Consider the following 24,450-nt stretch of genomic DNA (forward strand, 5'->3'; position numbering starts at 1 on the left):
GGCCTGGGCTTAAAATCCTAGTCCATCCTGGGTCCTTCCCCAGGACCCTGTCCCTGTACAGAAGAGCAGGCTACAGGGTAATTCCCTGATCCTTTTACCCAGTAGCTCTCTACTGCTTCCTTCACCAGGGGACTCTGGGAAGCACCATGCAGCTATCCCAGAGATCTCCCACCAGTACACATATACCCACACACATACACTCTCCTAACTACTTCAAGGCTCTTTATAGAGGCCAGATACTGTCTATGAGGCTCCACTGAGAGGCAGTAATTAGTCACAGGTGAACTGGACCCATTCCCTCTTAATGGGGCCAGTCATCCTATGACAGGATCCTTGCTATCCCTGGCCAGACAGGATATATAAGGAAGAAAAAACTGGGTCATATGGGAAGAACACTGTGGCCTCTTTCTACTTGGCTGGTTGAGGCAGGGAAAAGTCTGGGGATGGTAAGCAACATTTTTCAGCTGAGTTTTTATTTTGTGTTGTTTATCTCCTTTGTTATAAACAATCTACTATGCAGGGACTTGGGCATGGAGTTTGCTTCCCTTTCCTGGCTCCTGGAACAGCCCACCAGCCTACAGCACTCATATTCCCAAACGCAAGGTGCAGGCATGAAATGTATACACATACAGAATTTATAGTTTGCAAAGATAATAAAAAGAACAAACATTGCCCCCAAACAAAGCGAATTACTACCACCACCAACGCCCCCACAGCCTGAGAGGAGGGATGGTCTTATCATTCCCTAGGACCATGTCTGCACTACAGAATTCAACTGTTCCTAACTGAATTGGTGATATAGAATTGGTTCAAGCACAAATGGCTCCGCGTGACCCTGTCAGTTCACATTCTGAACCAATGAAGCTTTGCCCAGTGTCCAAACTAGCTCTATTCTAAACAGTTCAATTGCAGTATCCTTTCTAAGCTTTTCTCCCAGAGTTCCTGGCACCACTACCAGAGCAGTGCATTCAGGGAGACATCAAAAGCCAGTAGTGAACAAACATAAGAAAGGCCATATTGGATCAGACAAATGGTCCAGTATCCTGTCTTCTGACAGTGGCCAGTGCCAGATGCTTCAGAGTGAATGAAAAGAATAGGGCATTTATTGAGTGATCCATCCCCTATCGTCGAGTCCCAGCATCTTGTAGTCAGAGGCTTAGGGACACCCAGAAAATAGGGGCTAATAGCTATTGATGGACATATGCTCTGTGAACCTATCTCATTCTTTTTTTTGAACCTAGCTATAGTTTTGGCCTTCACAACATCCCCTGGCAATGAGTTCCACAGGTTGTCTTTGCATTATGTAAAGAATTACTTCCTTTTGTTTTAAACCTGTTGCGTATTAAGTTCATCAGGTGACCCTTGGTTCTTGTATTATGTGAAGGAGTAAATAACACTTCCTTACTCACTTTCTCCACGCCTTTCATGATTGTGTAGACTTCTGTCACATCTCCCCTTAGCTGTCTCTTTTCAGACAGTCCCAGTCTTCTTAATCTCTCCTCATAGGGAATCTGTTCCATACCCCTAATCATTGTTGTTGCCTTTCTCTGTACTTTTTCCAATTCTAATATGTATATTTTTGAGATGGAGTGACTGCATGCAGCTGCATGCTGTATTCAAAGTGTGGGCATACCAGGGATTTATATAGTAGTATTGTGATATTTACTGACTTATTATCTATCGTTTTCCTAATGGCTTCTAACATTCTGATAGTTTTTTTGACTGCTGGTTCACATTGAGCGGATGCTTTCAGAGAACTATCTATGATGACTCCAAGATCTCTTTCTTGAGTGGTAACAGCTAATTTAGACCCCATCATTAGGGTGCACTGTGGGAGAGTGGTTTGAAACACTACAATTTGGGCAAGTCTCCATCTACGCTGGCACTAAAAGAATGCAGTAGTTTAGACTGTCTAAAAGGAAGTTTAATCCAAATCGTTTCTTGGAACACATGTTAACCATTCGGAGCACTTTTGTATGTGGACATGAGATATTTTACAAGTCTACTAGGGGGACTAAACGTTCTTAGAACAGTAAAATTCTCTAGAGTAGACAAGGCCTTACTTGGCCGGATAAGGAAGAGAAGTGAATTCCTGAGTCAAGGACCCTCTGCTGAGAACATGCTGCCACCAGCCACTGTGAAAATACATGTATCCTCCAGATGTTGCAGACATATGTACTGATGACAGCCTTCACTGAAGCCTGAATTTTAGGTGGCATCAGCCCAAATATATATCTATGTGAAATTGTAGAGGCAGCTTCAAAACTGCTTAATAGACACACACACACAGCATATAGTTTATTTAATCTCTTTAGTCAGCTGTCATGCACAGAGCTAATTGTATGGTGTGGCAGCTCGGATGATACAGGTATACTGTTTTTCATCGTGCTTTCTCCAGAGAAGGGGAAGTTCTGGCCAGAACTAGGGCACAGTGCTTTTTAGATGCATAGTTTACTATACTTGTACATTAGGAAGCAGATTTTCAAAACTGCTAAGAACTCACCAGCTCCCATTGACAGCTGTTAGGAGCTGAGTTCTTTTTAAAATCCAGCCTCTTATTTAGGATCTTAAATGGGAGCTATTGGGTGCTGAGCTTTTTTGAACATCTGGTTCTATGTATATGTGCCCATACAGCAATCTAGCCAGAATTCTGCAGTGACCTTTTGTAGGACAGATGCAGTTTCACTGTCTGTAATATGCCATTGCTCTTCCTTTTTAAACACCTCACAGCCGTTGGGACTGTTTCACACATTTCATTGTCACCTACGTGTTATCTACTTAAACAGACAGCATTCTTTTTACAGGGAGCCTGAATTGCATTCTTTATTCAATGTGCATAAATTGCATTCTTTATTCAAAAAAAAAGAATTGCATTCTTTATTCAATATAATGAGTGGAGCATAGGGGTGAGGTGTTCACAGTGAGCTAGGTTTCACTATCTCGAGACCTGGGTATTGATAAATGATACCGAGAATGTACAGAAGGACCCACTCCTTATCTGATTGTAGTCAATGGAAGCACTATAGACTTCCATAAGAAAGAAATTGGCTTCATAGTTTGCTTACTCTGTAACATACACCTCAACTGAAGGCACCTGCCCACTAATTGTGAAATCTGTGCACAGCCTTGAACAGACTAAAAGGACTCCCAAAGATTGTGCATGCCTGGAGAGCCATGGCTGCAAAATATATCCATTGGCATCCACAGATAGCCAGAAGTTGTGCCCCATCCGGTAGGACAAAGATCTAGCCATGTTTACCCAGGCATTTATGACTTCCAGACTTCATTACTTCATTTCATATCTGGGAAGGAAGCCAAATAAAACTTAAAAAGCTTCAGCTGATACAAAATGCAGTAGCCCATCTTCTCAGCCACAAAAGTCACTGTAAACACATCACTCCTGTGCTCACGGTCACTACATTGGCTGCCCATTCAATAAAGAGTCCAATTCAAGGACCAGCTCTCTGTAAAAATAAATGTATCTGTTTAGGTAAATAACTAGTTTGTTAGAACCAGGGAGGTAGAGCCTTGCGCAAATACAAAATGTGTGTCCGCATCCAATCCGCAAGCCACAAACATGGTCTGCGGATGTAAAGTGGATATCTATGGATTTGCAGGGCTCCTCAGGTAGGTGACAATGAAATGTGTAAAGTAGAGTTCCAAGCCTGTGAGGTGGTTAAAAAAGGAAGTGTGGTGGTAGATTACAGCCAGTGATACTGCATTCTCAGTGTGAGGAAGCATTTGTGTTACTTTGCAGAGACATAGTGGAATGAAATCAACACACTTCCAGAAACAGGGATATGCAGTAGAACTCAAGTAGGACCATCTTTAAATATTATTGCTGGGAGAAGGAAGTAAACAGTGATAATAAGAGGCCTTATAAAATTATACTATATTAATTGCAAAGGCTATGTTAATACAACCTTTCAGTCAAGATTTAAATACTCATGCCAGGACCATGAGCATTCTGGTGCCCACAGCAGCCTGAAGTATCTAAAGCCAGATTAATTCCTAGCATACAGTAATCACTCGGAAATCAGCAACATTACACCGCAGACATGAATTGACTCACATAGTATCTGATGTTACTAGGTATGATATTGAAGGTAACATTCATGTGTGCAATGTGTCTGGTTTACTCTTGCTATAACTATGAATTTCCTCACTCATGTATATTTAAAATCTCAATCAAAAGTTATATTGACATGGGCTTTTACAGTTAATTTCCTTATTTTATTTTTAGATGGGAGGGACAGATAAATAAAGGAAAGACACTGGGGAAAAACAAAAGGACCAATATGTACATTCCCATTTGAAAGTACAGTTATTAGGTTAATTTAACATAGTCATCCTGTTTTTCCATTTATTCATATTATTACTCAGTTGTATTATCATTGTGCCTAAGAACCGAGTTCAGAAACCAAGACCCCGTTGTGGTAGGTGCCATATAGAGAGCTTACAATCTAAGGTCTGGTCTACACTATGAGTTTATGTCGGATTTAGCAGCATTAAATCTGAATTAACCCTGCACCCATCCTCACAATGAAGCCATTTTTTTGACATAAAGGGCTCTTAAAACCGATTTCTGTACTCCTCCCTAACAAGGGGATTAGCGCTGAAATCGACATTGCCGTTTCGAATTAGGGTTAGTGTGGACGCAATTCAAAGGTATTGGCCTCCGGGAGCTATCCCACAGTGCACCATTGTGACCGCTCTGGACAGCACTCTGAACTTGGATGCACTGGCCAGGTGTACAGGAAAAGCCCCAGGAACTTTTGAATCTCATCTCCTCTTTGGCCAGGCCAGCTCATCAGCACAGGTGACCATGCAGTCCCAGAATCGAAAAAGAGCTCCAGCATGGACCGTACGGGAGGTACTGGATCTGATCGCTATATGGGGAGAGGAATCCATGCTATCAGAACTACGTTCCAAAAGATGAAATGCCAAAACATTTCAAAAAATCTCAGAGGCCATGAGGGACAGAAGTTACATCAGGAGCGCAACACAGTGCCGCATGAAACTTAAGGAGCTCAGACAAGCATACCAGAGAGCCCCAGACATGCCACTTCTACGCTGAGCTGCATGCAATTCTAGGGGGGGCTGCCACCACTACTTCATCCTTGTCCGTGGACTCCAAGGATGGGATACTCTCCGCTGTGGCTGAGGATATTGCAGATGGGGAAGATGAGGAGGAGGACGAGCTTGGGGAGAGCACACAGCACACTGTTTTCCCCAACAGCCAGGATCTTTTTATCACCCTGACTGAAATACCCTCCCAACCCAACGAAGCCGGAGAAGGGACCTCTGGTGAGTGTACCTTTTTAAATATAATACATGTTATAAAAGCAAGCGTTTTTTAATAATTAAGTAGCCCTGAGGGCTTGGGATGCATTCATGGCCAGTACTGCTACTGGAAAAGTCTGTTAATTGTCTGGGGATGGAGCGGAAATCTTCCAGGGACATCTCCATGAAACTCTCCTGGAGGTACTCCTAAAACCTTTGCAGAAGGTTTCTGGGGAGAGCAGCCTTATTCCGTCCTCCATGGTAGGACACTTTACCTTGGCATGCTAGTAGCAAGTAATCTGGTATCATTGCATGACAAAGCCTGGCAGCGTATGGTCCCGGTGTTTGCTGGCATTCAAGCAACATCAGTTCTTTATCTCTCTGTGTTATCCTCAGGAGAGTGATATCGTTCATGGTAACATTGTTGAAATAGGGGAATTTGATTAAGGGGACATTCAGAGGTGGCCGTTCCTACTGGGCTGTTGCCTGTGGCTGAAAATAAATCCTCCCGCAGTTAGCCACGTGGTGGGAGGGGGGGCCATTGGCCCTGAGCTGTTCGCCTTTGGCTGGCAGGGATCTTCCCCGATACCAGCCAGGCGGTGGTGGGGAGGGGAAAAGCGATCATCCCAGAGAATTGGATAGGGGGAGGGGGTTAGTTTGGTTTCTACTGCAGCACGTTAACAGGAAAACTGCAGCAATAAATGGCCAAGTCAACAGGCTTTGCTTGGTATGGGAAAGGAGGGGGCTGCTGTTATGAAAGATTATCACTTACCATGGCCGCCTGCAAGCCGAATTCTGTTGCCTGGCCCTGCGTGTGTGATCTCTAACCCCAAAGCTGCAGGCACTCAATATAAGATGCAAAATGCGACCTTGTACCAAAATCACATGTGCTATGTAATGTGAATAGTGTTGTTCACCGTGAAAGAGTATAGCCATTGTTCTGTAAAATGTATCTTTTTAAATACTTCACTCCCTTTTTTTCTTCCAGCAGCTGCAAATGTTTCAAGCCTCCCTCCTCCATCCCAGAGGCTATCTCAGATAAGGCAGTGAAAAAAATGCACACGCAATGACATGTTCTCTGAGCTCATGCAGTCGTCCAGCACTGACAGAGCTGTGTGGAGGGACACAATAGCAGAGTACAGGACGGTGGCCGATGAATGTGAGGAGAGGTGGCGGCAGGAAGATCAGAGGAGGCATGAGGAAATGCTGGGGATACTGCGGGATCAAATGGACATGCTCCGGCGTCTGGTGGAGGTTCAGGAATGGCAGCAGGATCACAGACTGCCACTGCAGCCTCTGCTGAACTGCCCTCCCCCCCAAGTTCCATAGCCTCCTCACCCAGACGCCCAAGAATGCGGGGTGGGAGGCTCTGGGCACCCAACCACTCCACCCCAGTGGACAGGCCAAGCAACAGAAGGCTGACATTCAACAAGTTTTAAAGTGGCCTTTTCCTTCCCTCCTACCTTCCTCTCACATCCCACCCAGGCTACCTTGTGAGTTATCTCCCTATTTTTATAATCAATTAATAAAGAATACATGTTTTTTAAACGATAGTGACTTTATTTCCTTTGCAAGCAAGCTGTGATCGAAGGCGGGAGGGCGGGTGGCTTACAGGGAATTAGAGTCAACCAAAGGGGCGGGTTTTCATCAAGGAGAAATAAACAGAAGTGTCGCACAGTACCCTGGCCAGTCATGAAATTGTTTTTCAAAGCTTCTCTGATGCGCACCGCTTCCTGCTGTGCTCTTCTAACCGCCCTGGTGTCTGGCTGCGCGTATTCAGCGGCCAGGCAATTTGCATCAACCTCCCACCCAGCCGTAAACGTCTCCCGCTTACTCTCACAGAGATTGTGGAGCACACAACAAGCAGCAATAACAATGGGAATATTAGTTTCGCTGGGGTCTGAGTGAGTCAGTAAACTGCACCAGCGACCCTTTAAACGTCCAAATGCACACTCTACCACCATTCTGCACTTGCTCAGCCTATAGTTGAACAGCTCCTGACTACTGTCCAGGGTGCCTGTGTATGGCTTCATGAGCCATGGCATTAAGGGGTAGGCTGGGTCCCCAAGGATAACTATTGGCATTTCAACATCCCCAACAGTTATTTTCTGATCTGGGAAGTAAATCCCTTCCTGCAGCCGTTTAAACAGACCAGAGTTCCTGAAGACGCAAGCATCATGAATCTTTCCCAGCCATCCCACGTTGATGTTGGTGAAACATCCCTTGTGATCCACCAGTGCTTGCAGCACCATTGAAGAGTACCCCTTGCGGTTTATGTACAGGCTGCCCTGGTGGTCCGGTCCCAAGATAGGGATATGCATTCCGTCTATAGCCCCACCACAGTTAGGGAATCCCATTACAGCAAAGCCATCCACTATGACCTGCACATTTCCCAGAGTCACTACCCTTGATAGCAGCAGCTCAACGATTGCATTGGCTACTTGCATCACAGCAACCCCCACAGTAGATTTGCCCACTCCAAATTGATTCCCAAATTGACTGACCAGTAGCTGTCTGGCTTTGCAAGCTTCCACAGGGCTATTGCCACTCGCTTGTGAACTGTGACAGCTGCTCTCATCTTGGTATTCTTGCGCTTCAAGGCAGGGGAAAGCAAGTCACAAAGTTCCATGAAAGTGCCCTTACGCATGCGAAAGTCTCGGAGCCATTGGGAATCATCCCAGACCTGCAACACTATGCAGTCCCACCACTCTGTACTTGTTTCCCAGGCCCAGAATCGGCGTTCCACGGCATGAGCCTGCCCCATTAACACCATGATCTCCAAATTGTGAGGGAACGCAGTTTTAGAGAAAAGTGTGTGTATGTCCTCATCACCGCACTGCCGTCACTTCCTCGCCTGGTTTTTCAGGTGCTGGTTCTGCATACACTGCATGATAATGCGCAAGGTGTTTATATTGGTCATAACTGCTGTGGTGAGCTGAACAGGCTCCATGCTTGCTGTGCTATGGTGTCTGCTCCTGCTCAGGCAATCCAGGGAAAAGGGCACGAAACAATTGTTTGCCGTTGCTCTGGAGGAGGGAGGGGCGACTGACAACATGGCTTATAGGATTGGCTTACAGGGAATTAAAATCAACAAAGGGGGTGGCTTTGCGATAAACTGAATGGCCCCCTCAAGGATAGAGCTCAAAACCTCAAGGACAGAACTCAAAACTGGGTTTAGCAGGCCATTGATTTCACGGAGGGAGGGAGGAGAAAATGAATACAAAACAAATCTGGTCTATTTCTTGTTTTAATCCACTTCATCTATCTTTATACGTCTTGCTGGCAGCAGACTGTGCAGTACAACCACTAGCCATCGTCATCACCTGGGTGCTCAGAAGAAGACGGTGCAGTATGACTGCTGGCCATCGTCTTCTGCTGGCTGCAGATTAAAAGACAGTGCACTGCCGGTAGGACTCAATCGCCATGAGATTAAATTTAAAAGGGAAATAACCTGGCTGAGTCACTCCCATGTTTGCCCAGGAGCCCCTGACCTCATCGAGGTCAGTTAAAAAAGCACCCTGGACTACATCGATGACGGCTACCAGTCATACTGCACTGTCTGCTGCCAAAAGGCAATAAACTGTTGCTGTGTAGCAATGCAGGACCACGTCTGCCAGCACCCAGGAGACATATGGTGACGGTTAGCTGAGCAGGCTCCATGCTTGCCATGGTATGGCATCTGCACAGATAACTCAAGAAAAAAGGCGCAAAACGATTATCTGCCCTTGCTTTCACGGAGGGAGGGAGGGAAGGGGGCATGACGATATGTACCCAGAACCACCCACAACAATGTTTTAGCCCCATCAGGCACTGGGATTTCTACCCAGAATTCAAATGGGCGGCGGAGACTGCAGGAACTGTGGGATAGCTACCCATGGTGTAACGCTCCGGAAGTCGACAGTTGCCTTGGTACTGTGGACACACTCCGCCGACTACATGCACTTAGAGCATTTGTGTGGGGACACACACAATTGACTGTATAAAAACGCTTTCTACAAAACTGACTTCTATAAATTAGACCTAATTTTGTAGTGTAGACAAGGCCTAAGTATAAGAGAAGAGACAATGGATGTATGCAGACAGAACAACAGGAGAGTACAAGGAAACAGTGAGACAAGTAATAGTCAGCATTATACACAATGGTTTCAGCACACCAACAGCCTACCTGTTGTCAAGCTTTTTGTAGGCTTGATGGTAAAGGAGAGTTTAAGGAGGGTTTTGAAGGTGGATAATGAGATAGCTTTGCGAATGTTTATGGGTGCTCCTCCCAAGCATGAAAGACAGCATAGGATGGGGTGGACAAACTACGGCCCATGGGCCATGTTCAGCCTGTCAGACCTTTTAAACCAGCCCTTGAATTCCCGCCGGGGAGCAGGATTGGGGCTTGCCCTGCTCCACGTGTGCCATGACTCTGCGCAGCTCCTGGAAGCAGCAGCGTGTCCCCTCACCAGCTCCTACACGTAGGGGAAGCCAGGGGGAACTGTGGCCAAAGGGAGCTGCAGGGGTGGCGCCTGTGGCAGGACAGCGCACAGAGCCACCTGGCTACGTCTCTGGGTAGGAGCCAGTGCGAGGACATGCCGCTGCTTCCAGGAGCTGCTTGAGGTAAGCACTGCCCAGAGCCTATAAACCTGACCTCCTCCTGTGCCCTGACCCCCGCCCCAGCCCTGATCCCCCTCCCGCCCTCCGAACCCCTTGGTCCCAGCCTGGAGCACCCTCCTGCACCCCAAACCCTTCATCCCCATCCCCAGCCCAGAGTCCGCACCCCCAGCCGGAGCTCTCACCCCACCCCCCGAGCCCCAGCCCAGAGCCCCCTCCCACATTCCAAACCCTTCAGCCCGAGCCCGGAGCCCCCTCCCCCACACCCCAATGCGGAACCCCCTCCTGCATCCTGAACTACTCATTTCTGGCCCTATCCCAGAGTCCGCACCTCCAGCCGGAGCCCTCAGCCCTTTCCACACCCCAACCCCCAATTTTGTGAGTATTCATGGCCTGCCATACAATTTCCATACCCAGATGTGGCCCTCGGGCCAAAAAATTTGCCCACCCCTGGCTAGGAGAAAGCACAGATATGCTTGTTTGAACTGTTATCCTCTACACCTGAATTGGATTCTCCTGATCTGCAGTTGAATGAGGATTAGATGGTACATTCTAGCCCATGTCAAGTTTTGTGCTTGTTTGTGCATGTTCAAAAACAAGAGGACCCATTGCTACCAGTAGCTGAGCACCACCTGTAAGGTGCTGGACTCCCTTACCTCCATTGTCTTGTGGCCTGCTGCAGGGAGTTAGACTAGAAGCAGAAAGAGAGAATTAAGTCATAACACTTGACTTGGCGGTACCAGCTAGAAGAATGAAGGCTGGAGGCGGGAACTAGGGCATAAAGAAGGAGCAGAATAATTGTTAATGCTAAAAAGATGAGGTTAATGTTACTATTAACAATTATTTTCCTTCCAAGATTACAGTTTAATTTGTTTTGCTCCTCTTCTTATAGGCAGAAATGGTACGTGCTGCTTTCCAAGCACAGAGAGCCTTCCTGTTGTTAGTGTCTCAATATCAAGAACCTCAAGAGGTAAGGAAATCAGTATAACATTTTGGGAGGCAACATGTTAGAATGTCTGTGTATGTATAAATGGCAGCACTCAAGCTCTGGTGCATTCACTGTTCTTTATTTAGAGGGACTATGTGATGGTGTGGTATAAATGCTGTACTGACATGAGTTTGGGATGGGTGCAGTACCAATGGCAAAGCTAGAAGTGGGTCATGCGGCTACTCTCAAATGAGCACTGATATAAACACACTGTTATTTATGCTTTGTCACACATATGGCAGAACATTTAAAAAATATATTAGAGAGTTTTAGAACTTTTTTCCTAGGGCGAATTTTTGCAGCCCTCTCTACCTGTAAAGCAAGGTACCTTAGTAGCTCGAAGTTCTATTGCACAGGGATCAGAGTAAGCCATAAAATCCCCCAAATGCCCTAAAACAGTTTTTCCATGTCTAAAAGTGTCACAATACTAACGGGACCTTTGGACCTTCTGGGGCTGGAAGTGAGTGCTGTGTCTCATTGGGAAGCCAGAAATCTCCTGTTTCCCATGGAATAAAACTTCCATTTCTAGCCCTGCAGGGACACTAGGTAACAGACTTGAAAGCCACAACATTTTTTATGTATAGAAACATTATTATTGGCTCAGAGCTGACTCGTGCCCTGCCTGAGGCCCAGATTATACTAATTTTGGGAGGAAAATACTTCAAGGAGGTAGCATTATGAGGAGAAGGAGGAAACATTTCTCTGTCAGGATGATTATTTTTTTTAAAGGGGAGTTATTTGAATCCTTCTTCACAATTTGAAGCTAGGGCTAGGAGCAGCCATGTACTTGCCATGGAGCCTGTATAACAGATTCTGTAATACACTGAGCTTTGATCTGTCTGTATCAAATATCCCAGTCTCTCCATGGACCCACCCTCAAATCCTCCTTCATGGGGCATGCAGGGAATGAAGAGTCCCTGTGCATAGTCTGTCCATGGCCTGCAATCTTGACCCCCTTGTTTTGGCTCCTTGCTTGATAAATTGCATAATCCAGTAATCCCTCAGTAGGGCGCCTAGTCGCTAGAATGAATTAACACGGTTCTGTTGTCACTGACATTCCTACAGATACAAATAAAAAGATATCTGAATCAGTACTTTTTAATGGCGTGGGTACTCCAGGAGGAAAACAGGGCCGACCCTTGACATATACAAACTCCAGGCCAGACCTTTGATTTACACAGCCCAGAGCAAGAAGGGATCAGGCTGTGAAGTGTATCCCCATCTGGCCCTGCTCTCAGAGGGTAGAAGTAGGTCATGATTCACTGAGGCCAAGCAGGGGATCCCCATTAGGGTACAGCCTCAAGCAATCATTTGTCCTGCTTGCAAGGCCAGCCCTGCAAGAAGCTATAGAAACTCACAGGTAGATCAACCCTTTACAACAGACAGATTCCAATTCACTATTGTTATATAGTCATCTGTGACAGTAGTAAAAGGTTGATTATTTGGGATTGCTATTGTTTGCCTTTTTAGATGTTGGGGTATCAGAATTATTTGCTCTGTGCTTTGCTAGTGAAAACTGTGGTGGCCTTTCCCTACATTGAGCCATCACAACTTTCAGACAGACTATAGTACTTTACCATCCTGAAGAGCCCTAAAGATTAAACCTGCCCATGGCCTGCATTATCTCTATTTCAGTTTTAAAAGCTCTTTACTGAAGTCAGAGCCATACAATTTATACAAATCAGCCTGACACACAGTGACAATATACATTCAGCTTGTGCATAAATTTTGGACTTCTATTTTTTCTTACCTTGCGCACTTGTGAATAAGGGGACAGGTATGCAACGGACTTGAGACATATTTCCGTGCAGCATAAAGGACATAGAAACGATAGTGGGAGATGCTATATAACAACCGAGGTAGGTATGGCCCTTTCCAGGTTACCCTGGGTTGTGAGGCACCTCATTACAATCTGCACTTCGCGTGAGGAATCCTTGTCTATGCCTGCCAGGGGTCAGCTCCCTGAAACCACCAGCCACAGTAGCACACATTCTCCCCTCTCAGCCCCCACAGGCTGCACTATCCTCTCTGCAAATTAGCAATAGATAGGCACACACCAACCCCCGAGTTCTCTGAGCATCTCCATGCAGTATCCAGGCCCCGATACACTGGGCACTCACAGAAATCCTAAATCCTCTGTTCCCAAGGGAACAGTAAACACCAACTTACCCATCACACATTAGATCACAGCTCCACTTAACACCTGGCACTTAGATCTGTTTATAGATTCATAGATTCATAGATACTAAGGTCAGAAGGGACCATTCTGATCATCTAGTCCGATCTCCTGCACAACGCAGGCCACAGAATCTCACCCACCCACTCCTACAAAAAATCTCACCTACGTCTGAGCTATTGAAGTCCTTAAATCATGGTTTAAGGACTTCAAGGAGCAGAGAAGCCTCCCTCAAGTCACCCATGCCCCATGCTACAGAGGAAGGCGAAAAACCTCCAGGGCCTCTCCAATCTGCCCTGGAGGAAAATTCCTTCCCGACCCCAAATATGGCGATCAGCTAAACCCTGAGCATATGGGCAAGATTCACCAGCCAGATACCCAGGAAAGAATTTTCTGTAGTAACTCAGATCCCATCCATCTAATATCCCATCTCAGGGGATTAGTCCTATTTACCCTGAATATTTAAAGATCAATTACTTACCAAAATCCCATTATCCCATCATACCATCTCCTCCATAAACTTATCGAGTAGAATCTTAAAACCAGATAGATCTTTTGCCCCCACTGCTTCCCTTGGAAGGCTATTCCAAAACTTCATTCCTCTGATGGTTAGAACCCTTCGTCTAATTTCAAGTTTAAACTTCCTGGTGGCCAGTTTATACCCATTTGTTCTTGTGTCCACATTGGTGCTGAGCTTAAATAATTCCTCTCCCTCTCCTATATTTATCCCTCTGATATATTTATAGAGAGCAATCATATCTCCCCTCAACCTTCTTTTAGTTAGGCTAAACAAGCCAAGCTCCTTAAGTCTCCTTTCATAAGACAAGTTTTCCATTCCTCGGATCATCCTAGTAGCCCTTCTCTGTACCTGCTCCAGTTTGAATTCATCCTTTTTAAACATGGGAGATCAGAACTGCACACAGTATTCTAGGTGAGGTCTCACCAGTGCCTTGTATAATGGTACTAAAACCTCCTTATCCCTACTGAAAATGCCTCTCCTGATGCATCCCAAAACCGCATTAGCTTTTTTCACAGCCATATCACATTGGCAGCTCATAGTCATCCTATGATCAACCAATACTCCAAGGTCCTTCTCCTCTTCCGTTACTTCTAATTGATGCGTCCCCAACTTATAACTAAAATTCTTGTTATTAATCCCTAAATGCATAACCTTACACTTCTCACTATTAAATTTCATCCTATTACTATTACTTCAGTTTACAAGGTCATCCAGATCCTCCTGTATAATATCCCGATCCTTCTCTGAATTGGCAATACCTCCCAGCTTTGTATCATCTGCAAACTTTATTAGCAAACTCCCACTTTTGTGCCGAGGTCAGTAATAAAAAGATTAAATAAGATTGGTCCCAAAACCGATCCCTGAGGAACTCCACTGGTAACCTCCCTCCAACCTGACAGTTCGCCTTTCAGTAGGACCCGTTGCAGTCTCCCCTTTAACCAATTCCTTATCCACCTTTTGATGTTCATATTGATCCCCATCTTCTCCAATTTAACTAATAATTTCCCATGTGGCACGGTATCAAATGCCTTACTGAAATCTAGGTAAATTAGATCCACTGCATTTCCTTTATCTAAAAAATCTGTTACTTTTTCAAAAAAGGAGATTAGGTTGGTTTGGCATGATCTACCTTTTGTAAAACCATGTTGTATTTTGTCCCATTTACCATTGACTTCAATGTCCTTAACTAATTTCTCCTTCAAAATTTTTTCCAGGACCTTGCATACTACAGATGTCAAACTAACTGGCCTGTAGTTACCCGGATCAATTTTTTTTCCTTTCTTAAAAATAGGAACTATATTAACAATTCTCCAATCATTCGGTACTACTCCCGAGTTTATAGATTCATTAAAAATTCTTGCTAATGGGCTTGCAATTTCGGGTGCCAATTCCTTTAATATTCTTGGATGAAGATTATCTGGGCCCCCCCGATTTAGTCCCATGAAGCTGTTTGAGTTTCGCTTCTACCTCAGATATGGTAATATCTACCTCCATATCCTCATTCCCATTTGTCATGCTACCATTTTCCCTAAGATCCTCTTTAGCCTTATTAAAGACCAAGGCAAAGTATTTGTTTAGATATTGGGCCATGCCTAGATTATCTTTAACCTCCACTCCATCCTCAGTGTTTAGCGGCCCCACTTCTTCTTTCTTAGTTTTCTTCTTATTTATATGGCTATAGAACCTTTTACTATTGGTTTTAATTCCCTCTGCAAGGTCCAACTCTACTCGACTTTTAGCCTGTCTCACTTTATCCCTACATGTTCTGACCTCAATTAGGTAGCTTTCCTTGCTGATCCCTCCCATCTTCCACTCCCTGTATGCTTTCTGCTTCTTCTTAATCACCTCTCTAAGATGCTTGCTCATCCAGCTTGGTCTACAACTCCTTCCTATGAATTTTTTCCCCTTTCTTGGGATACAGGCTTCCGATAGCTTCTGCAGCTTTGATTTAAAGTAATCCCAGGCCTCCTCTACCTTTAGATCCATAAATTCTTCAGTCCAATCCACTTCCCTAACTAATTTCCTTAATTTTTGAAAGTCAGCCCTTTTGAAATCAAAATCTCTAGTTGCAGATTTATTTTTGTTAATCCTTCCATTTAGTTTGAACTGAATTAGCTCATGATCACTTGAGCCAAGATTGTCCCCTACAACCATTTCTTCTATGAGGTCCTCGCTACTCACCAAAATTAAATCTAAAATGGCATCCCCTCTAGTCGGTTCAGCAACTACTTGATGAAGGAATCCATCAGCTATCGCATCTAGGAAAATCTGAGCCCTATTATTATTACTAGCACTGGTCCTCCAGTCTATATCTGGGAAGTTAAAGTCTCCCATGATCACGCAGTTTCCATTAATATTTACTTTATTAAAAACATTAAAAAGGGCTCTATCCATATCCAAATTAGATCCCGGCAGTCTATAGCACACCCCAAGCACTATCGTAGGAGACGCTTTACTAGTTATCTTCCCCAATGTAATTTTTGCCCAGACGAACTCTGTCTTATCCATTGCATCGCTTCTTATTTCTTTACATTCTACCTCATCATTGATATACAATGCTACTCCACCACCTTTACCTTTGTTTCTGTCTTTCCTAAACAGCACATACCCTTCAATACCTGTAGTCCAGTCATGACTACTATTCCACCATGTTTCTGTTATCCCTATAATATCTGGTTTCACTTCCTGCACCAGTAGCTCTAGTGCCTCCATTTTGTTACCTAGGCTCTTTGCATTGGTGTACAAACATCTTAATTTTTGCTGTTTGGCCTCGCTCACATTTTTTACCCTGTTAGGCACAGTCATTCTACAGCAAGTATAACCTATTAGACTAGTATCCACATCGCCCTCGCTCCTTATATACATTCTTCTACCCACGGCTGTATCCTTTCTTACTTCGTCTTCTTCCCTCTCAATGCTAAAATCTGGCATTGAGATTACCTGGACATCTCCCAACCATCTCCCCCTAATTCCTAGTTTAAAGCTCTCTATATCAGTTGTGCCTTGATCCTAGAAGTCTATTTCCTTCCCTACTCAGATGAAGTCCATCCCGAGAGAACTGTCCTCTGTCCGTGAATGCCTCCCAGTGGCCATACATCCCAAAGCCCTCCTTATAGCACCACGCCATCTGTTGACAGTCATAATCTTGTCACACCTTTGTTGCCCTTCTCTAGGAACAGGAAGGATCCCACTAAAGATCACCTGAGCCTCAATTTCCTTAATCGTCTTCCCCAGCCTAGCATAGTCTCCCTTAATACTTTCCAGCGAGAATCTAGCCATATCATTTGTTCCCACATGAAGGATAATTAGGGGATTCTTTCCCGCTCCCTTTAGGATCCTTTTCAACCTCAGGTCTACATCCCGTATCTTAGCACCCGGAAGACAGCACACCCTTCTATTCTCTGGATCAGCTCTAGTTACAGGCCTGTCTGTTCTTCTCAATAAAGAGTCCCCTATCACGGAGACCTGCCTTTTCCTGGTGACAGTGCTATTCTCCAGTCTCTCCCCTGTTCCCTCTGGCTGCAAGTTCTTTCCATTCCTATTTTCCCTTATAATCCTCTTCAACCCATCCTGTATCCTCCTGGGGCTCATATTTGGCGTAGTCTCCCTTGACTCTTCCGCTTTTCCTATAGGACTAGCCTCTCTTCTCTTCTCCCTTACCCTTCCACCTTCAACAAGTACCTGCTGAGCCCCTTCTTCATTTGCCAACTCTGCAAACCTGTTACTAAGCTCTATTTCTCCTTCACTAGCCCGTCTTTTCCTCTGCCTGGTTCTTTTAGTCACATGCTTCCACTGACCACTTTCCTCACCCAGTCTCCCCTCAAAATTCCCCAGCCCTGCTTCCATCTGTGAGTCTGAGCTTTTCCCTGTCAGATACCTCATATCTTTGCTCCATCATCTGCTCAAACCCCTTCCTAAACTCAACGAGACTTTCCACCTGCATCTCCAAACCTCGGATCTTTTCCTCCATCAGCTCTATCAGACGGCATTTCATGCAGAAAAAACTCTTACCAGGTCCCCCCTCCAGGATCATGTACATACCACAGCTTCCACATCCAGTCATCCTCAATGTGTTTTTCACTACAGGAGTCACTCCCACAGCTGCCATTATAGAGAAAGCCGGTATAAGTTTATTTAACAGAGAACAGAGTTTCAAGTAATAGCAAGGAGAAATATTGGAAACAAAGGGTTACATATGAAATAAAATCATAACACACCTGCTAGAGCCTAAACTTAACTAATAAGAAAAAGTTCACCCAAAATCCTTCTAGTGTATTACAGCCAGGCTTGACTGTGATTGTCTGTTCACGAAGCAAGCTCATTATCAGCTTACTTCCTAGGTGAAAGAACTTGTGTGTCTCCTTACATTTTCCTGATGTACCAAACTAATTCATGGCCATAAACTGGACACCCTTCTGCTGTGTGTTCCTTCCTGTAGATTTTGTGATCTCTTGTCAACTTTGCAATCTTGATTAGCTGATTCCATATGCAAATAGACTTAATAAGAACAGCCATACTGGGTCAGATCAATGGTCTATCTAACCCAGTATTCTGTCTTCCAACAGTGGCCAGTGCCAGATGCTTTAGAGGGAATGAACAGAACAGGGCAATTTACCCAGTGATCCATCCCCTGTCATCCAGTCCTAGCTTCTGGCAGTCAGAGGTTTAGGGACACCCAGAGAATGATGTTGCATCCCTGACTATCTTGCCTAATAGCCATTGATACACTTATCCTCCATGAATTTATCTAATTCTTTTTTTGAACCCAGTTATACTTTTGGTCTTCACAGCATCCCCTGACAATAAAGTTATGTGAAGAAGTACTTTCTTTTGTTTGTTTTAAACATGCTGCCTACTGATTTCATTGGGTGATCCCTGGTTCTTGTGTTATGTGAAGGGGTAGATAATACTTTCTTATTCACCTTCTCCATACCATTCATGCTTTTATAGACCTCTATCATATTCCCCCTTAGTCATCTCTTGTGTAAGATGAACCGTCCCAGTGTTTTTAATCTCTACTCATATGGAATCCATTCCATACCCCGAATCATTTTTGTTGCCCTTCTTTTTTTTTCTCCAATTCTAATATATCTTTTTTGAGGTGGGGCAAGCAGAACTGTACGCAGTATTCAAGGTGTGGGTGTACCATGGACTCATATCATTGGCATTATGATATTTTCTGTCTTATTATCTGTCCCTTTCCTAGTGGTTCCTAACATTCTGTTAGCTTTTTTGACTTCTGCTGCACATTGAGCAGATGTTTTCAGAGTACTAGCCATAATCACTCAAAGATCTCTTTCTTGAGTGGTAACAGCTAATTTAGACCCCATCATTTTCTATGTATAGTTGGGATTATGTTTTCCAATGCACATTACTTTGCATTTATCAACATTGAATTTCATCTACCATTTTGTTGCCCAGTCACCCAGTTTTGTGAGATCCTTGTAACTCTTCAGAGTCAGCTCTGGACATACCTATTTTGAGTCATTTTGTATAGTCTGCAAACTTTTCCATTTCACTGTTTACCCCCTTTTTCCAGATCATTTATGAATATGTTGAACAGCACTGGTCTCAGTACAGATCCTGGGGGACCCTTGTATTTCCTTCCTCCAGTGTGAAACCTGACCATTTATTCTTCCCCACTATTTCCTATCTTTTAACCAGTTACTGACCCCTGAGAGGACCTTCCCTTTTATCCCATGACTGTTTATTTTGCTTAAGAGCCTTTGGTTAGGGACCTTATCAAAGGCTTTCTGAAAGTCCAAGTACGCTATATCCCCAGGGTCAACCTTATCCCCATGTTTGTTGGCCCCCTCAAAGAATTCTAATAGATTGATGAGGCATGATTTCCCTTTACAAAGCTGTGTTGACTCTTCCCAAACATATTGTGTTCATCTGTGTGTCTGATAAATCTGGTCTTTACTTTTGCCTGTACTGATGTTAGGCTCATTGGCCTGGAATTGCCAGGATCTCCTGTGAAGCCTTTTTAAAAAATCAGCATTATATTAGCTAGCCACCAGTCATGTGATACAGAGGCTGATTTAAGTGATAGGTTAAATACCACAGTTATTAGTTCTGCAATTTCATATTTTTGAGTTCCTTCAGAACTCTTGGGTGAATACCATCTGATGTTGTTAACTTATTACTGTCCAAAATCTCCTCTCCTAACACCTCAATCTAGGACAGTTCCTCAGATTTGTCACCTAAAAATAAAGGCTCACATGTGGGAGTCTCCCTCACATTGTCAGCAGTTAAGACCAATGCAAAGAATTCATTTAGCTTCTCAGCAAAGCTTGTCTTCCTTGACTGCTCCTTTAGCACCACAAATTGTTTAGCAGGCTTCCTGCTTCTGATGTACTTTAAAAAAAATGTGCTGTTAGTTTTTGTGTCTTTTGCTTGTTGCTCTTCTAATTATTTTTTGGCCTGCCTATTTATACTTTTCCACTTGACTTGCCAGAGTTTATGTTCCTTTCTATTTGACTTCATGTCCTTTTGTCTCTAACTGCCTCTTTTACTCTCTTGTTTAGCTATTTTTTGGTCCTCTTACTGTTTGAGGTATACATATAGTATGATGTTCTAAAAAATTTCCTTGCAGGCATTTCACTCCGCTGACTGTTCCTTTTAATTTCCATTTACGTAGTTTCCTCATTTTTGTGTAGTTCTCCTTTTGAAGTTAAATGCTGCTGTGGTAGGTTTCTTTGGAATTTCCTCCCCTACAAGGGTGTTACATTTAATTACATTATGGTTGCTATTCCTGAATGGTTCAGCCATATTCACCTATTGGACCAGAGCCTGTGCGCCACTTAGGACGAAATCAAGACTTGCCTCTCCCCTTGTGGGTTCCAGGATTAGCTGCTCCAAGGAGCAGTCATTAATGGCATCCATTAATGACTAAACTTCCATTTTAAGACACACAATGGTCAGCCAGGGAGATAAGTATCTCCTATCCCTTGTCTGAACAGAAGCTGTTTATCACCTTCTCGTGACACATCTTACATACCTTAAGAATTCAGTTTTCAGTATATATGCACATTATCCCTTCCATATTATCTGTACATATATTTTGCAGTGATTGTGATGAACAGTGTAAAACAGGCGTTCAGTAGAAACCTTACATGACATTCTTTGGCACATTATTATCCATATAATTGATTCAGGGGATCCCTGTAAAACTCTATGAACCGCCTTTGCCCTCTGCCAGTTGACATCAAGAGGTTCCTGGGTCACGATAAATTAAGCAGTAGGCGTGCAGTATTGCCACACCCAAAAATCGGGAGTCAGGCCCGTCCAAAAGTTCATGATTGGCTTTAAAAAAAACGCATTTTGGGGTTCTTTTTGTTTGTCTTCTTGTTTCTGAACTTTTGGCATAATTGAATCACATTTTCAGGCTTTTCTCAGCAACCATGAGGGCTAGAAACTTTCAATTAAAAAAAAAAGTAAACTAAGATTCTCATGTAAATCACTGCTTTCCAGGAACTGGGGCTTTAAGAAACATCTCAAACTCAAATCACCACGAGGGCCACATGAGGACTAGTACATTGGCCTGAGGGCCGCACCACTGACACCTTTTAATATAAAGATACAAAACCCTCTGCCCCCAGCCGCACCCCCACTCCACCCCTTCCATGAGTCCCCGCCCTGACCCGCCTCTTCCCACCCCTTCCCCACCCCCATTCCAACCTCTTCCCTAAAGTCCCCACCCCAACTCCGCCCCCTCCCTGCCCCTATTCCAACCCCTTCCCCAAATCCCTGCCCCTGCTCTGCCTCTTCTCCGCCTCCTCCCGGAGCATGCAGCTCCCTGCCCACCCCCCGAAAAGCGCTAAGCACCGCCAAAGAGCTGTTTGGCGACGGGAAGCACCTGGAGGTAGGCAGAGGAGCGGGAACGCGGTGCTCTGGGGGGGGTGGCAGGAGCTTGGGGCCACAGGAAATAACTCTGGGGGCGGGGGAGGGAGCTTGGTGGGCCACAGCAAATAACCCCACAGGCCGTGTGTTTGAGACCCCTGACTTAGAGGATCAAGGCTGGAATGTTATAGCTATAGACAGAGTTCCACATAGTCATAGTGTGTAGGCGAACACTATGGGAAAGTTAAAAATGTCATAAGGTTTTTTTTCTGATCACTTTTGAGTGAGACCAAGCCCAGTGCATTTGTTCTTTTTAATATCAAGAGCATTAGATAGCATTGCTGATACAAACATTTATTTTGGTGTGCCTCCATAAAAAGGATATTGCTGTTCATTCTAACTTTTTTTCAGACCCAGTTCTTTGCATAGCTTTACACTCAGCTATTCTGTGGGCAGACCTGAACACTGCTGATGGCTACTTATTCTGTGCAAAATGTAGTTTGCATGGCAGCAGCTTGAATAGTGTTTTCCATTGCAGAGCATGCAGTTCCAGGCACCACTCTGTCTTTTCACATCTACATGTCAGTAGTAGAAAAAAAACCTGTGTTACTAATTCCACACAGATTAATGGGTTTGCAGATTATTTTCTGCACTACATATGAAAATCGGTGAGCATATTATAGCCCAAGAGAGGGAAGGAAGGGAGACCCTCCCCCCCATGACTATAGTAATGTGATGTAATCTGGGTCTGCTTGTATTTATAGCCTAAAGCTACAAAGTCAGTGTGGAATCCAAACAGGAAAGCTAATCATTAGTGTATCGGAATGCACAGGGCAGAGAAAAGCAAATGAAGATAACAGCGTATCTGTAAATGCAAGAGAAAAGAGAGTAATTCTGTCATTCAGCTGTCTAGACTGTTTGCTTTAGTAATGTAAAGCTGTGAATGAACCAGTGAGTTGCAATTATGGCATAGTAGCTTTGTAGATATTCAGAGAGAGCAGTGTGGAGACTGAGAGGATTTACTGACTTCCTGTGGTGTTGGGATGTCGCACATGGTGACTTTTTAAGAAAAAAAAATAAAGAGAGAAAATCCTGAAAAAACAAATTAGCTCAGCTGTCTTTGCTAAAGAAACTAATGAATTAGGCAGTCAGCATTAGAAAGATGGCTGTTGTGGTAATAATATTATAACTTTGAGGTCAGAAATTAGAAATAGATAATTTGTAGAAGTCAGGATTTTTTTCTCTTCTCCTTTTATTCAAATGCTGAGGTGACTAATTAATTTAGTTCTTTAATATCTGTAGTCAGTGAGTTACTATCAAATGCTCTTCCATTTAGCTAAAACTCCGTTAGCTTGATTTTGTTCAGATTTGTTTCTTATTATTAGCTTCTACATTTTTTCATCTTGGAGCTTGTGGCGCACAGCATTTATCATCTGTATATGTGAAAATAACTGTTCCAGATGGCATACCAATCCTGCATCAACTGCAATAAATTACTTAGCAGAGTGCATGTTCTCCTTACTTTTTATGGTCATGTTCTATATTTGTAGGTTCAGTGGAAGAGATCACATGACAAAACTATCATTTGATATTAATGTTTGTGTCCCAACTTGTGGCTGCTGGATACAAACTAATTCTACAATCCTTACATTCATCCACTTATTGGAAGTAATTTTCTGATGCTACACTTTAAAATGTTAAAAATGTAAACCTGTCTACCATAAATTATTTATATATGGGAATGGAAAGGGGTGAAGAGAGAGCCAAAGAGGTGTAAGTGTGTTCTGTGAGAAATTATTTTAAAAGGAATTTTGAGTACTTCGATTTATATGCTTTTTGAGCTGTTCAAAAAATTAAAATATCAAAATATTGTGAAACAGTTTTGAACTGAATTTCCTATTCCACATATTCTATTCAAAATCTAATTCTGAATCAAACAGAGTATTATTTTGTGGGCATATTTAAAGTTATTTGTTTCCTTGAGTAACTATCTTTTTAACAACATAGTTTTTTACTTGTGATTTCAAAAAATGCCTTCTTGTTCCAGAATAGTACCATTCAAAGTCATAGAAGTAAATATTCTATGAATGATAAATTTTATGCCACTGCTTCTTAAGTAACTGTTTCTTTTCACTTCTAGAGTTTAAATATCTTAAAAAACTGCTTTGTCAGTTTGATCTTCTATTTGTACCACTGTTCCCACAAAGGGGATTATTAATAAGATAAGTTTGCCCATGAATTATTGTAAGTATAAGCAGTATCAGCTTTAGATCTGTGCCAAACACATTGCTGCAGATAGTACTGGACTGAGATATTGTCGCCCAGTTTATCAGGAACCTCTCATATTAAAGTTTATTCCTCAGATATGTTGTGGGAGGCAGAGGGGCTTTTTTCATGATGTAATGATGCACATCTTGCCATTAAATCTATTCATTTAAAATTACACCACAGCACTTCTGAGATAAAGCCCTTTACATTCAAAAATTTAGTGTCCTTACAAATGGGCACAGCTAGAAATGTAAGAAACTGGTCATAAGAGATTATCACAACCAGATTCAGATGACAGATGCAGTTCAGACTATAAATGGTGCATATGTCTGTCAATCCCCAGCTGGTCTGATATTAACATTCTGTAGACAAACATTCTGGTTAAATACCTGCCCTTAATGTGCAGATACTATAACCAATTTGAGAGTGGGGAATGGGAAGGGCTCACCTAGAAAAAAATAAATCACAATAACCTGTCCTCAAAATCCCACAAAAACTAGGGAAGTTAGAATAGAATTGTAGGAGCAAAACCTGAGGTTTTAAATGGCCCTTTACTCAGACATGACTTTCATTAAAGTCAGTGGGAATTTGCCTGAGTAGAGACTGAGTAAATGCGTCAAAATTTAGTCTATAGAAATTAGAGATGAATGTTTTCAACCAGCTCATTCCTGCGAGTGCAGGATTGTTTGCAGCGTCATATTCTTAAGTTTTTTTCCAGTCTATTTTGTCCAGACTGAAAAGAAGTTGAACACCATTCAGATGAAGCTAGCATCTCAG

The 24,450-nt window shown here is 43.5% G+C and overlaps 1 protein-coding gene across 1 annotated transcript in view; it reads left to right on the forward strand.

Annotated features, from left to right (window-relative positions):
* The window catches only part of CAP2 (cyclase associated actin cytoskeleton regulatory protein 2), a 96,849-nt gene that overhangs the window by 31,267 nt on the left and 41,132 nt on the right, over positions 1–24,450 (forward strand). Inside the window, 1 exon segment of the mRNA XM_038391436.2 lies at positions 10,772–10,849. Coding sequence (XP_038247364.1) covers positions 10,772–10,849 — 78 coding nt within the window.

This window comes from Dermochelys coriacea, chromosome 2 (genome assembly GCF_009764565.3).
Source record: "Dermochelys coriacea isolate rDerCor1 chromosome 2, rDerCor1.pri.v4, whole genome shotgun sequence".
Taxonomy (NCBI): Eukaryota; Metazoa; Chordata; order Testudines; family Dermochelyidae; genus Dermochelys; species Dermochelys coriacea.